This window comes from Lissotriton vulgaris, chromosome 5 (genome assembly GCF_964263255.1).
Source record: "Lissotriton vulgaris chromosome 5, aLisVul1.2, whole genome shotgun sequence".
Lineage (NCBI taxonomy): Eukaryota > Metazoa > Chordata > Amphibia > Caudata > Salamandridae > Lissotriton > Lissotriton vulgaris.
This window is the reverse complement of record NC_141693.1, coordinates 1,927,050,668-1,927,064,883: the sequence shown is the minus strand read 5'-3', so window position 1 is coordinate 1,927,064,883 and position 14,216 is coordinate 1,927,050,668. Positions and strand designations below refer to the sequence as shown.

The window sequence follows — 14,216 nt, the reverse complement described above, 5'->3', positions numbered from 1 at the left end:
CTCTCGTCACCACTTTAAAGGCGTTCCAGTCTGTCAGTGCTGTAGTCGCTGTTAGTGTGTGTGTTAATGTAAAAATATGCATCTATGGATGATCCCAAAATTTCTCTAATGCAGTTGTCTTCTAACATATTCATGTCAAGGCGCCACAGCGGGACCAGTGGGCGTCTTCCCTTAGGTTGCATAGTCAATGTTAACAGGCTATGGTCTGATAAAGTGCGCCCAAGGTCTTCTGCATGTGTAATCACTTGCCAAAGCTCGGGTGTACAAAGGAACTTCTCAATGTGTGTGCAACTGGTGTAAAGTGAAGAAATAGGAATAGTCTTTAAGTCTAAGTGTTGTCTCATCCATATGTCCATCCGTTTCCTAGTGGGCAATCCAGTACCAAAACCCTGCTGCTATGCGGTACGCCTGAGCTCCAGGCTAGGAAGGGTGCGAGCGATCCAGGTCAACGTCTGTTACGCAGTTATAATCCCCAACCATAAGAATGCCATTGGCTGCCATCGCAGCAATGTGAGGGGAGAGGCTGTGTAAGTAGGTTATCTTATCCTGATAAGGGACATATACTCTACCCAGCAGGATCTCACGTCCAAGCAATCTCCCTTTCAGGAGCACATACCTGCCATCCTTATCCACCACTGTTTGTACTGGCTCAAAATGTACACCTGCTCAAACCCAAATTAGTACGCCTTTGGCATAAGCAGAATAGGATGTCACATAAATCTGTCCTCTCCAGCACCTACATAATTTTTCTATCTCGCTACCAATGAGATGTGTCTCCTGCAGGAAAGCGATCTGTACTCCCCTTCTTTGCAAATAGAAGTGTATGTTTGCCGTTTGGTAGCAGTCTCCATGCCCCTAATATTCCAGGTCATGAGTTTTAATATATGGAATGTGGGCGCCATTGGTGAGAATGCAAACTCTGAACCCTCTTCTCAACCCTCCCCAGATCCTCACCAATTCTATAACATTTCGCATCGTCACACCTGCAAGCAGCCTGACACCAAACAAACACATAGCACAAACAACTCTGAACTCCCTCTCCGAAGAGCAGCCCGGCAACGGCCAACCGCCCAAACTGTAAATAATATATTGTGTTCCTAAGTAGGACACAACGAATCATTGGTGTGGGCCTCTGCTCGGGGTTGGTTTTGGCCGTCCAGGCCGACCCAAAGGGAAAAGATGCTCAGCTTATGCTATCTTTATGGACTGCAAAGCGTTCAAATATACAGGCACATAGTGTCCCATAACCATGTCCTCAAAGTCTGAGATCATCTACCGACCTCGGAGTTATGACCGGCAATCGGGCGCTGTCTGTGTGGAAAGAGTCTGAATCTGATCCCTCAGTCACTCTCCAAGAGGGTGAGCCATCTTCAGGCAGAGACCTCCTGGGGTGCATGAAATCCACTACTGCCTGTATGGTTGCTTCTCTTTCTCTGTCTGTTTATGATGGATTCAGGCGGTTGGTCATTTTTCATTTGAGTCTCTTACGAGTATTCCTTTTGGGGGAGAGGATTTTGGCTCCCATTGGTGCGGTTCAGACTTGTGAAGGGCCCTCCTGACTTATAGGCTTCAAACTGTTCCCATGCTCTCTCAGGGTCTTCACAGAAGTTGGACTTCCCGTCTAACATCACACAAAGTTTGGCCGAGAATATTGCAAGCCCTCCTCGCACAAGGCCTTCTTCACCTCCAGGAAGAACTCCCTTCTTTGCTGCACCTCAAAAGTGTATCTAGGGAAGATAAGACTCCCTGCTGTTATTGATCATAAAGGGTCCGTCTGAGCATGCTTTCTGTAGGGGGTATCCTATCCTGGAAGTGCAGGAGCCGTGCCACCTCCTTGCAAATCTTTCATTCCAGGAATTACAGCATGTCTGTGCCCTCTGTTCCCTCTGGCAGCCCGACTATGCGTACGTTATTCCTGCGGTTACACCCTTCCACGTCCTCTGCCCTACATTCCAATCTATGCACTCTGTCTGAAAGCTCTTCCAGTGTTTTGCTCAGTGTGTGTTGCACTGGTTGCAGCTCTGCAATGGAGGTTTTCGTTGCTCCCACTCTTTCCACTAGTTTCGAATGCTCCGCCTGCAGCAGTCCCAGTCCAACAGAGACCGTACTGATGTCAGGGTGGAAGGTAGACTTTGTATCTGCTATTGCCTCCAGGATTTTGGCCAGCTGTTGCTGAAGCGGGTCTAATGTGGACTGGGGTCCTGTTTGCTGGGCAGTTATCTCCCCATCATGGTCCGCCACTAGGCTGGTCGTTTTCGCCCTGGTTTACCCATAGTTACTCCCACCAGCCTCCAAGGCGACTTGGATCCTATCCGTGGCCAGCATGTGTTGGGGGAGCACATAGGTGTAGTAGCTATATTGTTCCCCAGAGTCCCCAAAGACTCTCAGATCTCCATTGGAGCCTTCCCAAAACCAGTGTCCTCTATTCCAGCATCCAGGGATTGTTCCGCCCCCGGGGGGCGTGGATCTCACCTGTCCCTGCAGCCTACAGAAGGGGAGATGTCTTAATGTTGCCCCTCCGCCATTCAGAGATACTGTCCCCAAGTCAGGTCACCCAGGGTGAAACAGGGGGCAGACAAGTCAATTCCAGATCGTAAACATATTCTTCGCTCTCTTCTATTCCAGGCTCCTTCTCACCAGACAGCCACGCAATGTATTTGTGAAGGATCAGCAAAATCCCAAAGACTAAAATGTCATTGTAATAAAACAAAAATATTCTATTTTAAGAACAGAACAGTAATATTGCAAAATTCTACTTTTGTATCTTTTCAAACATAACTTTCTTGTAAATTTGCAATATATGTAAACCCTGCATTTTACAACAAATTAGGCAAATAGATGAGTTTATAATTCCATGCTAAAATGCAAAATCAGAGCATGTTTTAGGTAGAGGTACAGATTTTTCACCCGAGGAATCGCTGGCTACAGGACACGGAGATATTACTTCCTATTCAGTTTGACAAACAAAAAAATTACCATCATCTTTGGCATAACTAGCGTACTTATTACTGTGCATAAACCGTGTTTGGGATGTGCTCTAAAGACATTTTAAAAATCTACGGTTAACAGAACTAGTTAACCGTCTTCTAAAAAGGTTTTAAAACGTATTTTTGATGTTTGACAACCAGAAAAAATACTTTAAGTTTTATTTTCACATTTACATTGAAACTCATCTGTGCGTGTTGTATCCTTAGCGCACTAATCTGTTATTAACCACACAACATACTATGTCTTCTTAAGGAGCTCACAGTTCGGACTACTAAACTTACCGACAACGCTGTCGAACGTACCCCTCCTCTCTTTACTTGACACCCTCTTTCCCGAAAGCCATGTTCCCCTAGATTCCAGCCGTCAGGGGCTATTCAGAAACAGCCGTCCACTTCCGGTGTTGACACGTTGCAGGAGTTGGGACTACGGTGCTGCCCCAAGCTGGCATTCATGAAGAAAGGTGCTTACATTTTCACTTTTTATTTATATTAAGTCCTGTACAGTGACCCTATTGGTTGGAGCTCAACCTCCCTCATTACGTATCGAGGTTTTCTATGTCTGTTATTAAGTTTGACTTATCCCTCATTCACCCCCTATAGCACATAGAGGCTGTATCAATAAAAGGTTTTATCACCACTTGCCTTACACATTCTTAAAACCACTACTTCTTACCTGACTTCGTCTCTGGGTTCAGATAATTTTCTCATCCGCACAGGAAAAAGGAAACTGTGGTTCTTAGTATGCACCTTCAATGTGCTCTCCCTTTTAATTCTTTGCCCGCCACTTCCGGCCCTGCAGATTTCGTATTTCATATGCAAAATGCCCAGATGCGCCATCTTTAAATAGCTCTTTTGTTCTTCCGATTTACATGCTTAGTTAAAAATGTAACGTGCACATGCGTGTCCCTGTGTTTGTAACAACTTCTTATTTAGTGTGGCTTCTGAGTACGCCATTGGCTGCATCCTCAAAGAGCACTAGCTTTTACCATATTTAATATCTCTTTCGCCCGTGTGTATCTCACACCCTAGATGCAATGCCAATGATCACGCCAACGTATACACCCGCCTTCCTTCTTAGGTTTACAAATCAGGTGGCAATTTCTGTTATAAATAAGAGGCACAATATATATGCAGGTATGACTGTCTCAAAAAGCACACAACTTCACTTCCCCTTTATGATTCGGACCCAATCTTCCCTACTATTTAGACTGTGTCTTATGTGAAATTTTATAACGTACCACTGTTCCCTAGTTTTTCTTTTTAACTACATATTTCCACATCTTCTATTTACTTGTATTTTTTCTAAAATAAACCACTTAATATCGGTTGGCCCATGGTTATTCTCCTTACAGTGGTTCACTAAGAAAGCATTTATCTTATCTGTTCTAATGGTAGATATATGTTTGCAGAGTCGATGTCTGAATTCCCTGCTTGTCTCCCCTAAATATCCGAGATTGCAGGGGCACAAAAGGATAAAATACATTTTTGCTTCTGCAATTTTTACGGGGTTATCGATGCATGTTTTACTCCATTGTGCACCATGTCCTGGGCTACCAGACAAGATTCACATGCACTACAGTTACCACACTTGTGGTTGCCCTTTGTTCTGCCTCCACTCATAGCGCCCTGTGTTTCATGTTGGTCTTCCCTATTTGTGTGTGCCAACGTATATCTAAGATTCTATTATGCAAGCCCAATACTAGATGGTGGGCCAGGCCCAACCCAATGAAGATTCTGGCCCACTCAGGCCATTCAGAAATGAAAAGTCGGCCCACCACATACCTGGGATGACTTTCTTGCTAGCGCACAACAGGAAAGGCTGCTGTAGTTCAGGCGAGTGTGACTGAGAAAGCCAGAGAGTCAACCCAGATCATTGTCATGTGCAGAATATCAATGGCCAGTGAATAGTCACAGCATGTGGTGCACCACCTCCCATCCCAGGGCTCAGGGGGGAACTGCTGTTTTTTAGCAACACAATTAGCAAATCTTGAAGTGGAATGTGGACTTAATCCCTCGCAGTATGCCACAATGATTTGCTGGAAAAGAAAAAAGTGCAATGACATACCATATTTAGACAGAGAGATTCATTCTAACGAAATCCCATCAGCTTATGGAATGGGGAGGGTGCCGTACACATCTCAAGAGTGGTGGAACTTCAGAAAAAAACACTAATAGCAGAAATATCTTTTCATTTTAACCGCATCGCTGCGGCGGTTATTTTTCCCCTACGCGGCTTTTTTCTAAAAGCCGCGTAAGATGACGAGCTCAGCTCGTCATACGCACACGCCCCCCCGTGGCTGATGACGAGCTGAGCTCGTCATCAGCATCGAAGGGGTTAAAGAAGAATATTACAAGAAACTGGTAAAACGAAAACGTAATTTATTGACATTGTTGCAGTGAAACAACTCCTTTACCCTCTCTCGGAGCAAAAGGAGGGATTAAAGCAGAGGAGAGAGAGACAAGAGGAAATGAGAGACGGAGTGGGTAGCAGAAACAAACGGATAGGAGAGGAAAGAAAAGAAAAGGGAGAACAAATTGGAGAGAAGAGAGGGAAAAAGGATAGAGGGGAATAATTCTGGATAAGCACACAGAGGGAGAGAGAGAGGGAGAGAGGGAAAAAGCCAAGGAAAAGATTAAGTGAGGAAAGAGATTACTATCGCGATGGAACCGTTCCGTCATGACCACGCCCGTTTTCATTAGGGCCCAGCACCGGCGGTAAATCTGCACCGCACGGATGTGGTTAAGCCCACAGCTTAAATTTGAGGTTGGCACTACATAGAGGGAGTGCCTAATCTGGAATAAAACTAGTGCTTCATTTGAGCCAGTTGTTTCAGGGGCTCAGCACCAGTACTTAATAGTCAACATCTGCACTTATGACAGCTGCCACATGGTGGCTCTGTTAGTATAATTTAAAGATGAGCAGCACAACAGCTGTTTAATATTTCAATATACATAAAAAACAACTTATACCTGCCGCCCAGGTCACTCTTATGTCTTCGGGGGCCTTGAACTGGCGAAATTGTCACATTTGTAACAGTGCTATTTGTATTAATTATGTAGGTACTGTCAATGGCGGCGCTGGCAATGGTAATTGGTCGTGCAAGCTGCGGTGGCCTTCTGACGAGAGCCCTGGCACTTATTTTATTTTTTACAAATTAAGCACTGAGTAAAACTCACCTGTTGAATTTCAATTATAAAGGGATAATATGATAAAAGAATTGCTTGGTGTTTACAATAACTCAAAAACTACCCTTTAAGTAGTATTTCCTAGCTGAAACTGCTTACAACTGTATATGCGGATTGTCGTGGTATTTTGCCTGCATTATTTCCGTATTTGGTTATTACTGAAATATGTACATTTTGCAAAGACTTCACGGTTTCCTTTTGTAATTTTGATACAAAAAGTTATCACATGTTTATCCCAGGATAGTAGCCGAAATTTGACAAACTTCATTAAAAATGTTCATATATTTAGCCAAAATTGGATTTAGATACTTAAATGGCATACATATTGGTAACTGTGTAATATGGCCCATATTGCCATCAGGATGTTCTAGTGACCTCATAAATCACTCGGCCATAGGCCGCATGGTTTGTGAATGCCACTAGAACCTTGAGATGGCAATTCAGTACCATATTATATGTGGGACTGTAAAGTATTTTTAAAATTACAGGTTTATTTTGGGAGAAATTAGCTTGATAAGGTGGTTTTCTTCAAAGCCCTGCTAAAAATGGACGCTGAGGCGAATTCGAATCTTTAGGTTTTGTTTGCATTTCTTGACTAAGTTGTTAATATAACCATCACCAAGCAATGGTGATGGTCAGTGGATCACTGAAAAATCAGAGTTTACAAACTGAGTTACAGTACTGTCACAAATGTGGAAAACCACTGAAATTTGCCACTTATGGTTACTAAAAAAACACAGCACATGGCATAGCGTCTGCTAGTCACCTGTCGCTGCCCTTTTCTGTTCTGTTGTGAAAACTGGTGGTTTGACCATGACAAATTTCGCAAATTATGGCCTTGTTTTGTGCATTGGTTACCCTAACTGGTCAGTTTCAGTGGTTTTCTGCATTTGTCAAATATCTCAGTTTCTAATAGTTTTTTTAGTGAGCGTGTGCATAGAATGAATAATAAATAATAGTAAAGCGTGAGGAATGGAATAAGGTAGGGGTGTGCAAAGTAGTTACAGGGCTTACTGCACTACATTTTTAAACTTCAGTGCTTTGCAAAGTGCAAAGCTGACAACTTTTTTTTAAAAACCATGAAAAGCTGAAAAGGAACCATGTGTGGCAGAAGTACGTTTCTGTGTACTGCACATGAGCAGGAGCATGCTGCAGTCCATCTGCATGCGGAGCCCCTACCCCTTCAGCAAAGCTGGACGCTCAGCAGGGAAAGCAAAGTATGTACCTCATTGAGTGGTAATTATAGTGTTAAAATGTCAAGCGAACAGCTGTTCGTATCTAAAAATATTAGATCTATGTAATACTTTGTTCCTTTTTAGCCACTGCCCATTCATCTTTGTCAGGGTCGTACTACCCATAGCGGGCACAGGGCGTTTTCCCGGTAGATTGGAAAGGTTTGGGCGGTGTTTGAGGTGGGAGCCGATTTTGTTACAGGGTAGATTGGAAAGGTTTGGGCGGTGTTTGAGGTGGGAGCCGATTTTGTTACAGGGGACTAATTTTGCAGCAGTGTCTCAATATCAGCCCCCTGAAGCAAAAGCAGATGCAGTGCTTCACGCTAGCACCTGCCACCAACCTTTTCCCGCCCTAAACCCCTTCCCCCTCCCAGGGGGGCTGTCCAGCTGAATTGCCAGGGCAGGTTTGAGTTCCCTGATCCTTGTCAGATGTGTAGCTAGAGCCAAATTTCAGGGGTAGGTGGTCCTGATAAAAAATTAGGCAGAGTAGAGATGCAGGGGCTCTAAGAAGGAGTGAAAACCCCAAAAAACCTTGTTAACAAGTTAATGGGCAGAGTAGAGATGCAGCTAAATGGTGAAAACACAACTAAGCCTCATTACCAAGTTAATGGTCTTTTGAAGACCAGTGAAGTAATCTGATGCGAGGGGCAGCTCAAAAAATGTCTGTGTGTGTGTGCCCGAGAAGCTGCTTCAGCCCGTGCTGACACAGGTTGGGGTGGTGGGGGGATTAAGCCTTTTGAACCCTATGGGTGTTGCCTAACTGATTCTTGTGGCCCAAGGACCACCTCACTACACCCACCCATCCCTGTTGCTCGCCCTTCCAAGGTAAGAATACTAAAACAGGGCCTGGTATTAAGTAGGGTGCCATGGTACGGCAATTAAATCTAACTGTAATAAGACTTGAGAAAAGCGGTAAAAGAAAAACGGGCATAAGCCTCGCTTACTTGAAAGAATGGTAAAGTTCTTCAGGCGCACCAGTAGGGCGTCACTAACAGGAGCAGTTACGAAAATGCGCAGGGGCAGAGCCACATTCCGAAACGTCCGCGTGACAGAAACCAACGATTCCCGCCAGCACGTGTTCTTACGAAACTTGCGCATCCGCAGAGCCGCACCCTGAAATATGTGCAGGCGACAGTGTGCGCATGCGCGGCATTGCCACCTCAAGTGCGTCATGCGCAGAACAGGCCTCGTCCACGACGCAGGCGCAACAAATAACACTGAAGTAACAAAAGTAAAGCAAAGGATCATCATTGGGAAAGTTAAAACCGCACACATAAATTGTGTAATGTAATTAAATATAAATTAACACTTTGTAATATGGCTCCCTTTAATTTTAAAACAAATGAACAGGTTAAATAACAATGATAAACGATCAGGCGCCGTGCTACTGGGACTTTACAAGATAAAAGTGGGGAAAAAAGGTATTTACCCCTCGTTTTTTGAGCGTGGTTGTCGAAATTGTCCGTATAAAATAATAAAAGCAGTGCATATAAAATAACGTCACAACATGCAATTCAAATAAAGTATCAGCGAAGAATGTGGACGGGGCCTGGTCGATTAAAATTGTTTTTACAAATCTTAATGAATTTTACAACAGACACATTTAAAAAAAACTTTTCTTCGCTTTATTGATTTGCTGCTGTGGTTTCCAGTGAATAAACTAGAGGATGACTGAATGTGAAATAACTGTTCGTCTTATCCATCCCCTTACAGGGGGCTTGCGCTTAGCAAACCATTGTAGCCTTGTGAAGTGATCAGCATATCTAAACGCTTGTGTTTTTTTCTTTTTTCTTTTTTTCCCTTTTCTCTCTTTTGTTCTCTGTTGTTTCATCTTTTCCCTCTGTTTACTTCACTGAATGTTTTGCCGTGTGCTTTTCACTTACTCCTCCCTTCCTTCAAAACGTTCTTTCTCTTCTTTTGTATTCTCTTATTCTCCTCATTGCTTCCACATTATATCCTTTCTATGTTTGCTTGCCATTTTACCCTCACATCCTCTCCCATTCCTGATTATTTTTCACTACAACTTGCCTTTCCCATTATTGCCCCCACGACTTCAATCTCCCCTTTCTTATTCTCACTTCCCTTCCATTATTTCTTTCATGTCCTTATTTCACTTTGATCATTTCCCCTCACCATTTTCCCCATTCTTTTTACCCCTAAACAATTTACTCTTTGGTCCTATTTTCCTTTTCTCAACATCTCTTCTTTCCTAATCTCCCTTCCATTCCATCTTCTCTTTCCCATTTACTTGCACATCTCCCTTATTTTTCTGCATACCTTTTACATTATCATCTCCCTACCCCCTGCTGCTTTTTTCCATATCTCTTCTTTATTTTTACATCCCCTTTATCTCCCAACATATGTTCCCTCTACTTTCCCATTCTGCTCTCACATTTCTGCCTCTCTCATTTCTCCCTCCATTATTTGCTTGCTGCTCTCACATGCCCTCTCTATCCACATATTATCTCTTCATACCTTTCACTTTTTTTGGGCCCCTCCCTCCAACTCTGGCACTCTCCTTCTTCTTCACTCACACTCTCTTTGTCACACCTCTCTACCCACTTCCTCCTTCCTCCAGGGTATTAACTGGTACAACTGGAAGGGCTTTGAGTTCTCCATTCCCTTCACGGAGATGAAAATGAGACCCAAGAACTCTGTGGTTCTGCGGAGGATCTAGACCCCACACCATCGCCCGCCCTTGAAAAAGAAAATGAAATAGAACTAGCGCTACAGTGCAGGAGAGGCTCTAGGACTTCCGGAGTGGCGGAAGGAGACAGCAGTGAAGAGGACAAAGCAAGCTTCATCCTTCCATCCGCGAAGAAGCGCCTGTCAAAGAAACAGAGACCTTATTCCTTGAAGTGGGAAAAGAAGACTGTGACTCTGCCTCAATAGTAAACCCTGCAGTGTAGGGATACGGGGAAACCATTGCTTCTCTGTGGGGGCAGAGCAAAGTGGAGAAAAAGTGAGAATCCAGAAAAAAGTCGGGTTTCCACCCTCGCCTCTGGGTTCGCAAACCAAGTCAGCTTTATTATTGGAAACCTGAGTTCCAGAGTATTCCATGTTAATGTACATGTCTCGCTATAATACCTTTTTTGTAAATTTATCAATAGTGTAAACCTTTCTCCCCTATGTTTTTGAACCCCTGTTGCAATAAATCACCTCATCAGGAGGGTTCGGAAAACAAATCTGGCGTTCATGCTTTTCTACTGAAGTTCCAGTTTTCCCTTTAAAAACTTTGAGGGAAAGATGTGCCATTCGTGGTTTCTTGTGCATATGTCTGCATGCTTCTTATTGGTGTGCCTGACTAGTGTGTTCTTTGTTAATCATGCTGTATGGGAAACACAGATGTAGGCTTGCAGCCCGAGGGCTAGATGTCTGTACAGTGTTCCATACATACCTACTTACATATGTAACAACGGATGCAAGTACACAGACATGTCTGCTTACGTATGCAAGGTAAAAAAAAACAGCTTTTAGTCTCCTGGTTTCATTGATAATTCTAGTTTGGTTTTTATTTTGTTTTTTTTGCAGTTTTGTGTAGCATAAACGTGGTCCAAGGAAATCAGAGTGAACAAGAGAACCAGATTACGCAACACATTTTTCTTTTTTTGGGGAGAGGGAGGGGTGCACAGGGAGGTTACCTGATATGTGCAGAATCCGAGCATAATGATTCTAGCCTGGTTTCCAAGTTCCAAAGTCGCCAGTTCTAGCCATATGCCTCCCTGTGTTTAGGCCACAATGCTTAACGACACAAATGTATTACGAAGATTCACAGATATACAGAGAAGCAAATAGTCGTTGCTCAGCTGAGCATAGAAGATTGCAAGCAGGTAATTTGAAGTAAAGACTTGTCTGTGAAAGGAACAAGGAGGGGCCGAGAGTGAGATTCATCCTTGCATAATGAAATCCATGTGAAAAAAATTAAACTCACACTTGCCTTGGAAACGTGGTTAATAATTCGTGGTGAATGGGCCACTTGTAATAAGGCCCTAAGGCAGCAGGTGCAGTTTCTACTTTCTTCGAAAAATCTTCCTTTATAGCTCTATGGAAAGAAAATGTAGGTACATACCACTTAAAAGTCGAGTTGGTATGTTCCAGCAGTAAACTATTGTAATAACTATGTAGAAGTCGAATCATTTTGATGAGGATCCATATGTAGGTCTAGTCTAGAGATAGCTTTGAGTTTTTTTTGCCACACTCGTGTAAACAAAATAATAATAATACAAAATACAAATATATAAACATAGCTTTGAGGGACTTTTGTTCAGCCCTCTTCATCCATTGGTCTGTTTAACTGTTATTCACATTTTGCTTCCTTTCATATCTGCATAAAGCATGCGTAAGTGGGCCAGCCCAATTTTAGCCACTGGCTGTCTTAAATGCCTTATCACAGGAATGCACCTGCCTAAAAAGAAGTATACTCCAGTGCACAAGCTAGTGGGCTAAAACTTTACTTTGCCAAAACCCTTTTCTTTATTCATTCTTTTTGAATTATTTTCAGTCACCCGTGTGTTTGCAATTTATAACTTAAGGTTTAAGTGCTGCAATGGCAATAATACCTTTAATGTATATGAAATGTGATGGTTAATTGACAAAATACAGTTCTAATATATTAAGCATATGGTCACCATGTTTAGGCAGCAGAATATTTCCTTATTTGTATTTTTGTGGCATATGTTTGCAGCAAAACAAAAACAGCATCTTGCAAAATTATTGATAACCATTTTTACGTCTGAATACAGACAGCTTTGGCTTCCTGGTAAGACCTGATGTCGCCTCAATCACCGCACAACAAATTCTGCAAACAACACACACCACACTACATACACAGAGAAAGGTACTTTGGGTCAATCCTATCCAGCTGTTGGGTTGTTTTGGGCGATCCTCTTCAGACATGGGTTCAGTGGTCTACATCTCACATTTTCGATCAGCCCAAGACATTTTGCAGATATGTACATTTTTGAATAGCATAAACATAAGTAGCTGCAGGCTAAATTGCGGTCTCCTTTTGAACAGTTTTGTAGGCATTATGCAGCTCAGAGCGCCTTTCTCTTGCCAACAATGCTAGCAGCCTTTAAGGATGGCGAGTGGAATAGCATTAGCACTTTGCAGTGCCTGTTGCCACCCTGCCTCTACCCACGTCACTGCTGGTGGCGGTATCACCGCTGTGTGGCAGAAGGAGCTGCTGGCTCATCCTCCTCCAACAAATAGGAAACAAATACAAAACCAGGTTTCCAACACATGCTTTTACACAGTTACTGTAGGACCTGCGCATGTTTCCAGTAGCCAAGGGGGAAGATTTACAAGACCCCTGCACCACCAGTATGTCACTTTTTGTGACGTACTGGTGGCGAAGGTTTACAATATTTACAAGGACAGGAAAAGCCACCCTTCGTGGCTTTTTCTGTCCTTGTAAATATGGCCCCATTACACACAGCACTTTGCGTGAAAGGGGCGTTCACCGCAACACCCATGGAACAAAACACATTTCCAGATTTACAAGGAATCGTAAATCTGGAAATGCGTCTGAATGCTACGCCACCCTAGGGGAGGCGTAGCGAGGCACAACGGGGAGAAATGTTTTCATTTCTCCTCGGTTTTTCTGCCTTCAATGTGTGCTGCATTCTACAGCACGCATTGAAAGAGGAAAATGCCTGTAGTGATTGTTTTTGTGCAGGAAGGTGCTCCTTCCTGCACAAAAACAATGTCCCCACGACGCAGGCATCCTTGCACCATGGTGCAAGGGTTCCTGTGCTGGCACATGGCAGCCAGTTTGTGCGCCAGCGCAGGGGAGAGCACAGGAATGCAACATATTATTGTAAATATGTTGCATTCCTGTACTTTGAAAGTGCCACCGCATGGCGCAGCCAAAGGGCTTCCGTTGCTGCGCTGACGCATTTCCTTGTAAATCTGCCCCAAGGTGTTAACCCGGGAGTTACTAACTAGGTAGATCACTGCACAGTTGTAGCACTGAGCCCAGGCAGGTATCTGTAGTGATGCAATCTCTTCAAACACCACCACCACCACCACCTAGAGCACTCTTGAAAGGGGCTGTTTCCCTGCATCCCCCGTGAACGTCAAGAACATGGTTGCACCTGGTGTTATATGTCAGGCAAATAAAAAATCGAACCCGTCTAGGAAGGAAGTTCAGTTTCAATAGCAGACAGCATTCAATGTTTGTGTCATTAATTATTAGTGCACATGCTAGCTCCGTGCTACCGTGGCGACGAGGAGGCCGCATGAACCCTCCGTATGCTCTGGTAAGTTCTATGGGGCAGATTTACAAGCCCCTTGCGCCTCTTTTACGCCGCCATTGCGTCACTTTTGTGATGCAGCAGCGGCGCAAAAGATGCGCCATGGTGCCGACTATTTACAACGTGACGTATCTCCGAGATGCGTCACGTTGTAAAGCCCTGCGCCATAAGGAGGCGTTCTGGCGCAGGGGGTTCGTTCCGGCGCAGGAAGGCCTCCTAAAAGTGGCTGAGTGAAATCTACAAGATTTGACTCAGTCACTTTTAGGCCAATGCTGCGTCAAAACCCTGAGCCTGCTTGAAGCAGGCGTAAGGCTTGACGAAGCATTGGAAGAATACCCCCTCCCCTGAAGCATTGCTGGAGCTGCGGTGCGCTTGCGACACAACTGCAGCAATGCGCCGCCTTTACGGGACAGATGCGTGACGCATCTGTGTCGTTTTTGCCCCATGGTGCGCCGCATTGTAAATGCGGCGCATCATGGGTGGCGGAGCTGTGGCGCACAATTACTGGCGCATCCCTGCTAATTTGCAGGGATGCGCCAGTAATTGTAAATCTGCCC

The 14,216-nt window shown here is 44.0% G+C and overlaps 1 protein-coding gene across 15 annotated transcripts in view; it reads left to right on the top strand.

Moving 5' to 3' along the window:
- The window catches only part of TNXB (tenascin XB), a 743,838-nt gene extending 733,248 nt beyond the window's left edge, over positions 1-10,590 (top strand). For all 15 annotated transcript variants that reach the window (XM_086924531.1, XM_086924530.1, XM_086924535.1 and 12 more), the window contains one exon: positions 9,984-10,590. In XM_086924531.1, coding sequence (XP_086780657.1) covers positions 9,984-10,082 — 99 coding nt within the window. In that variant the 3' untranslated portion in view covers positions 10,083-10,590. The remainder of the gene's footprint in view (positions 1-9,983) is intronic.
- Positions 10,591-14,216: the final 3,626 nt, after the last annotated feature.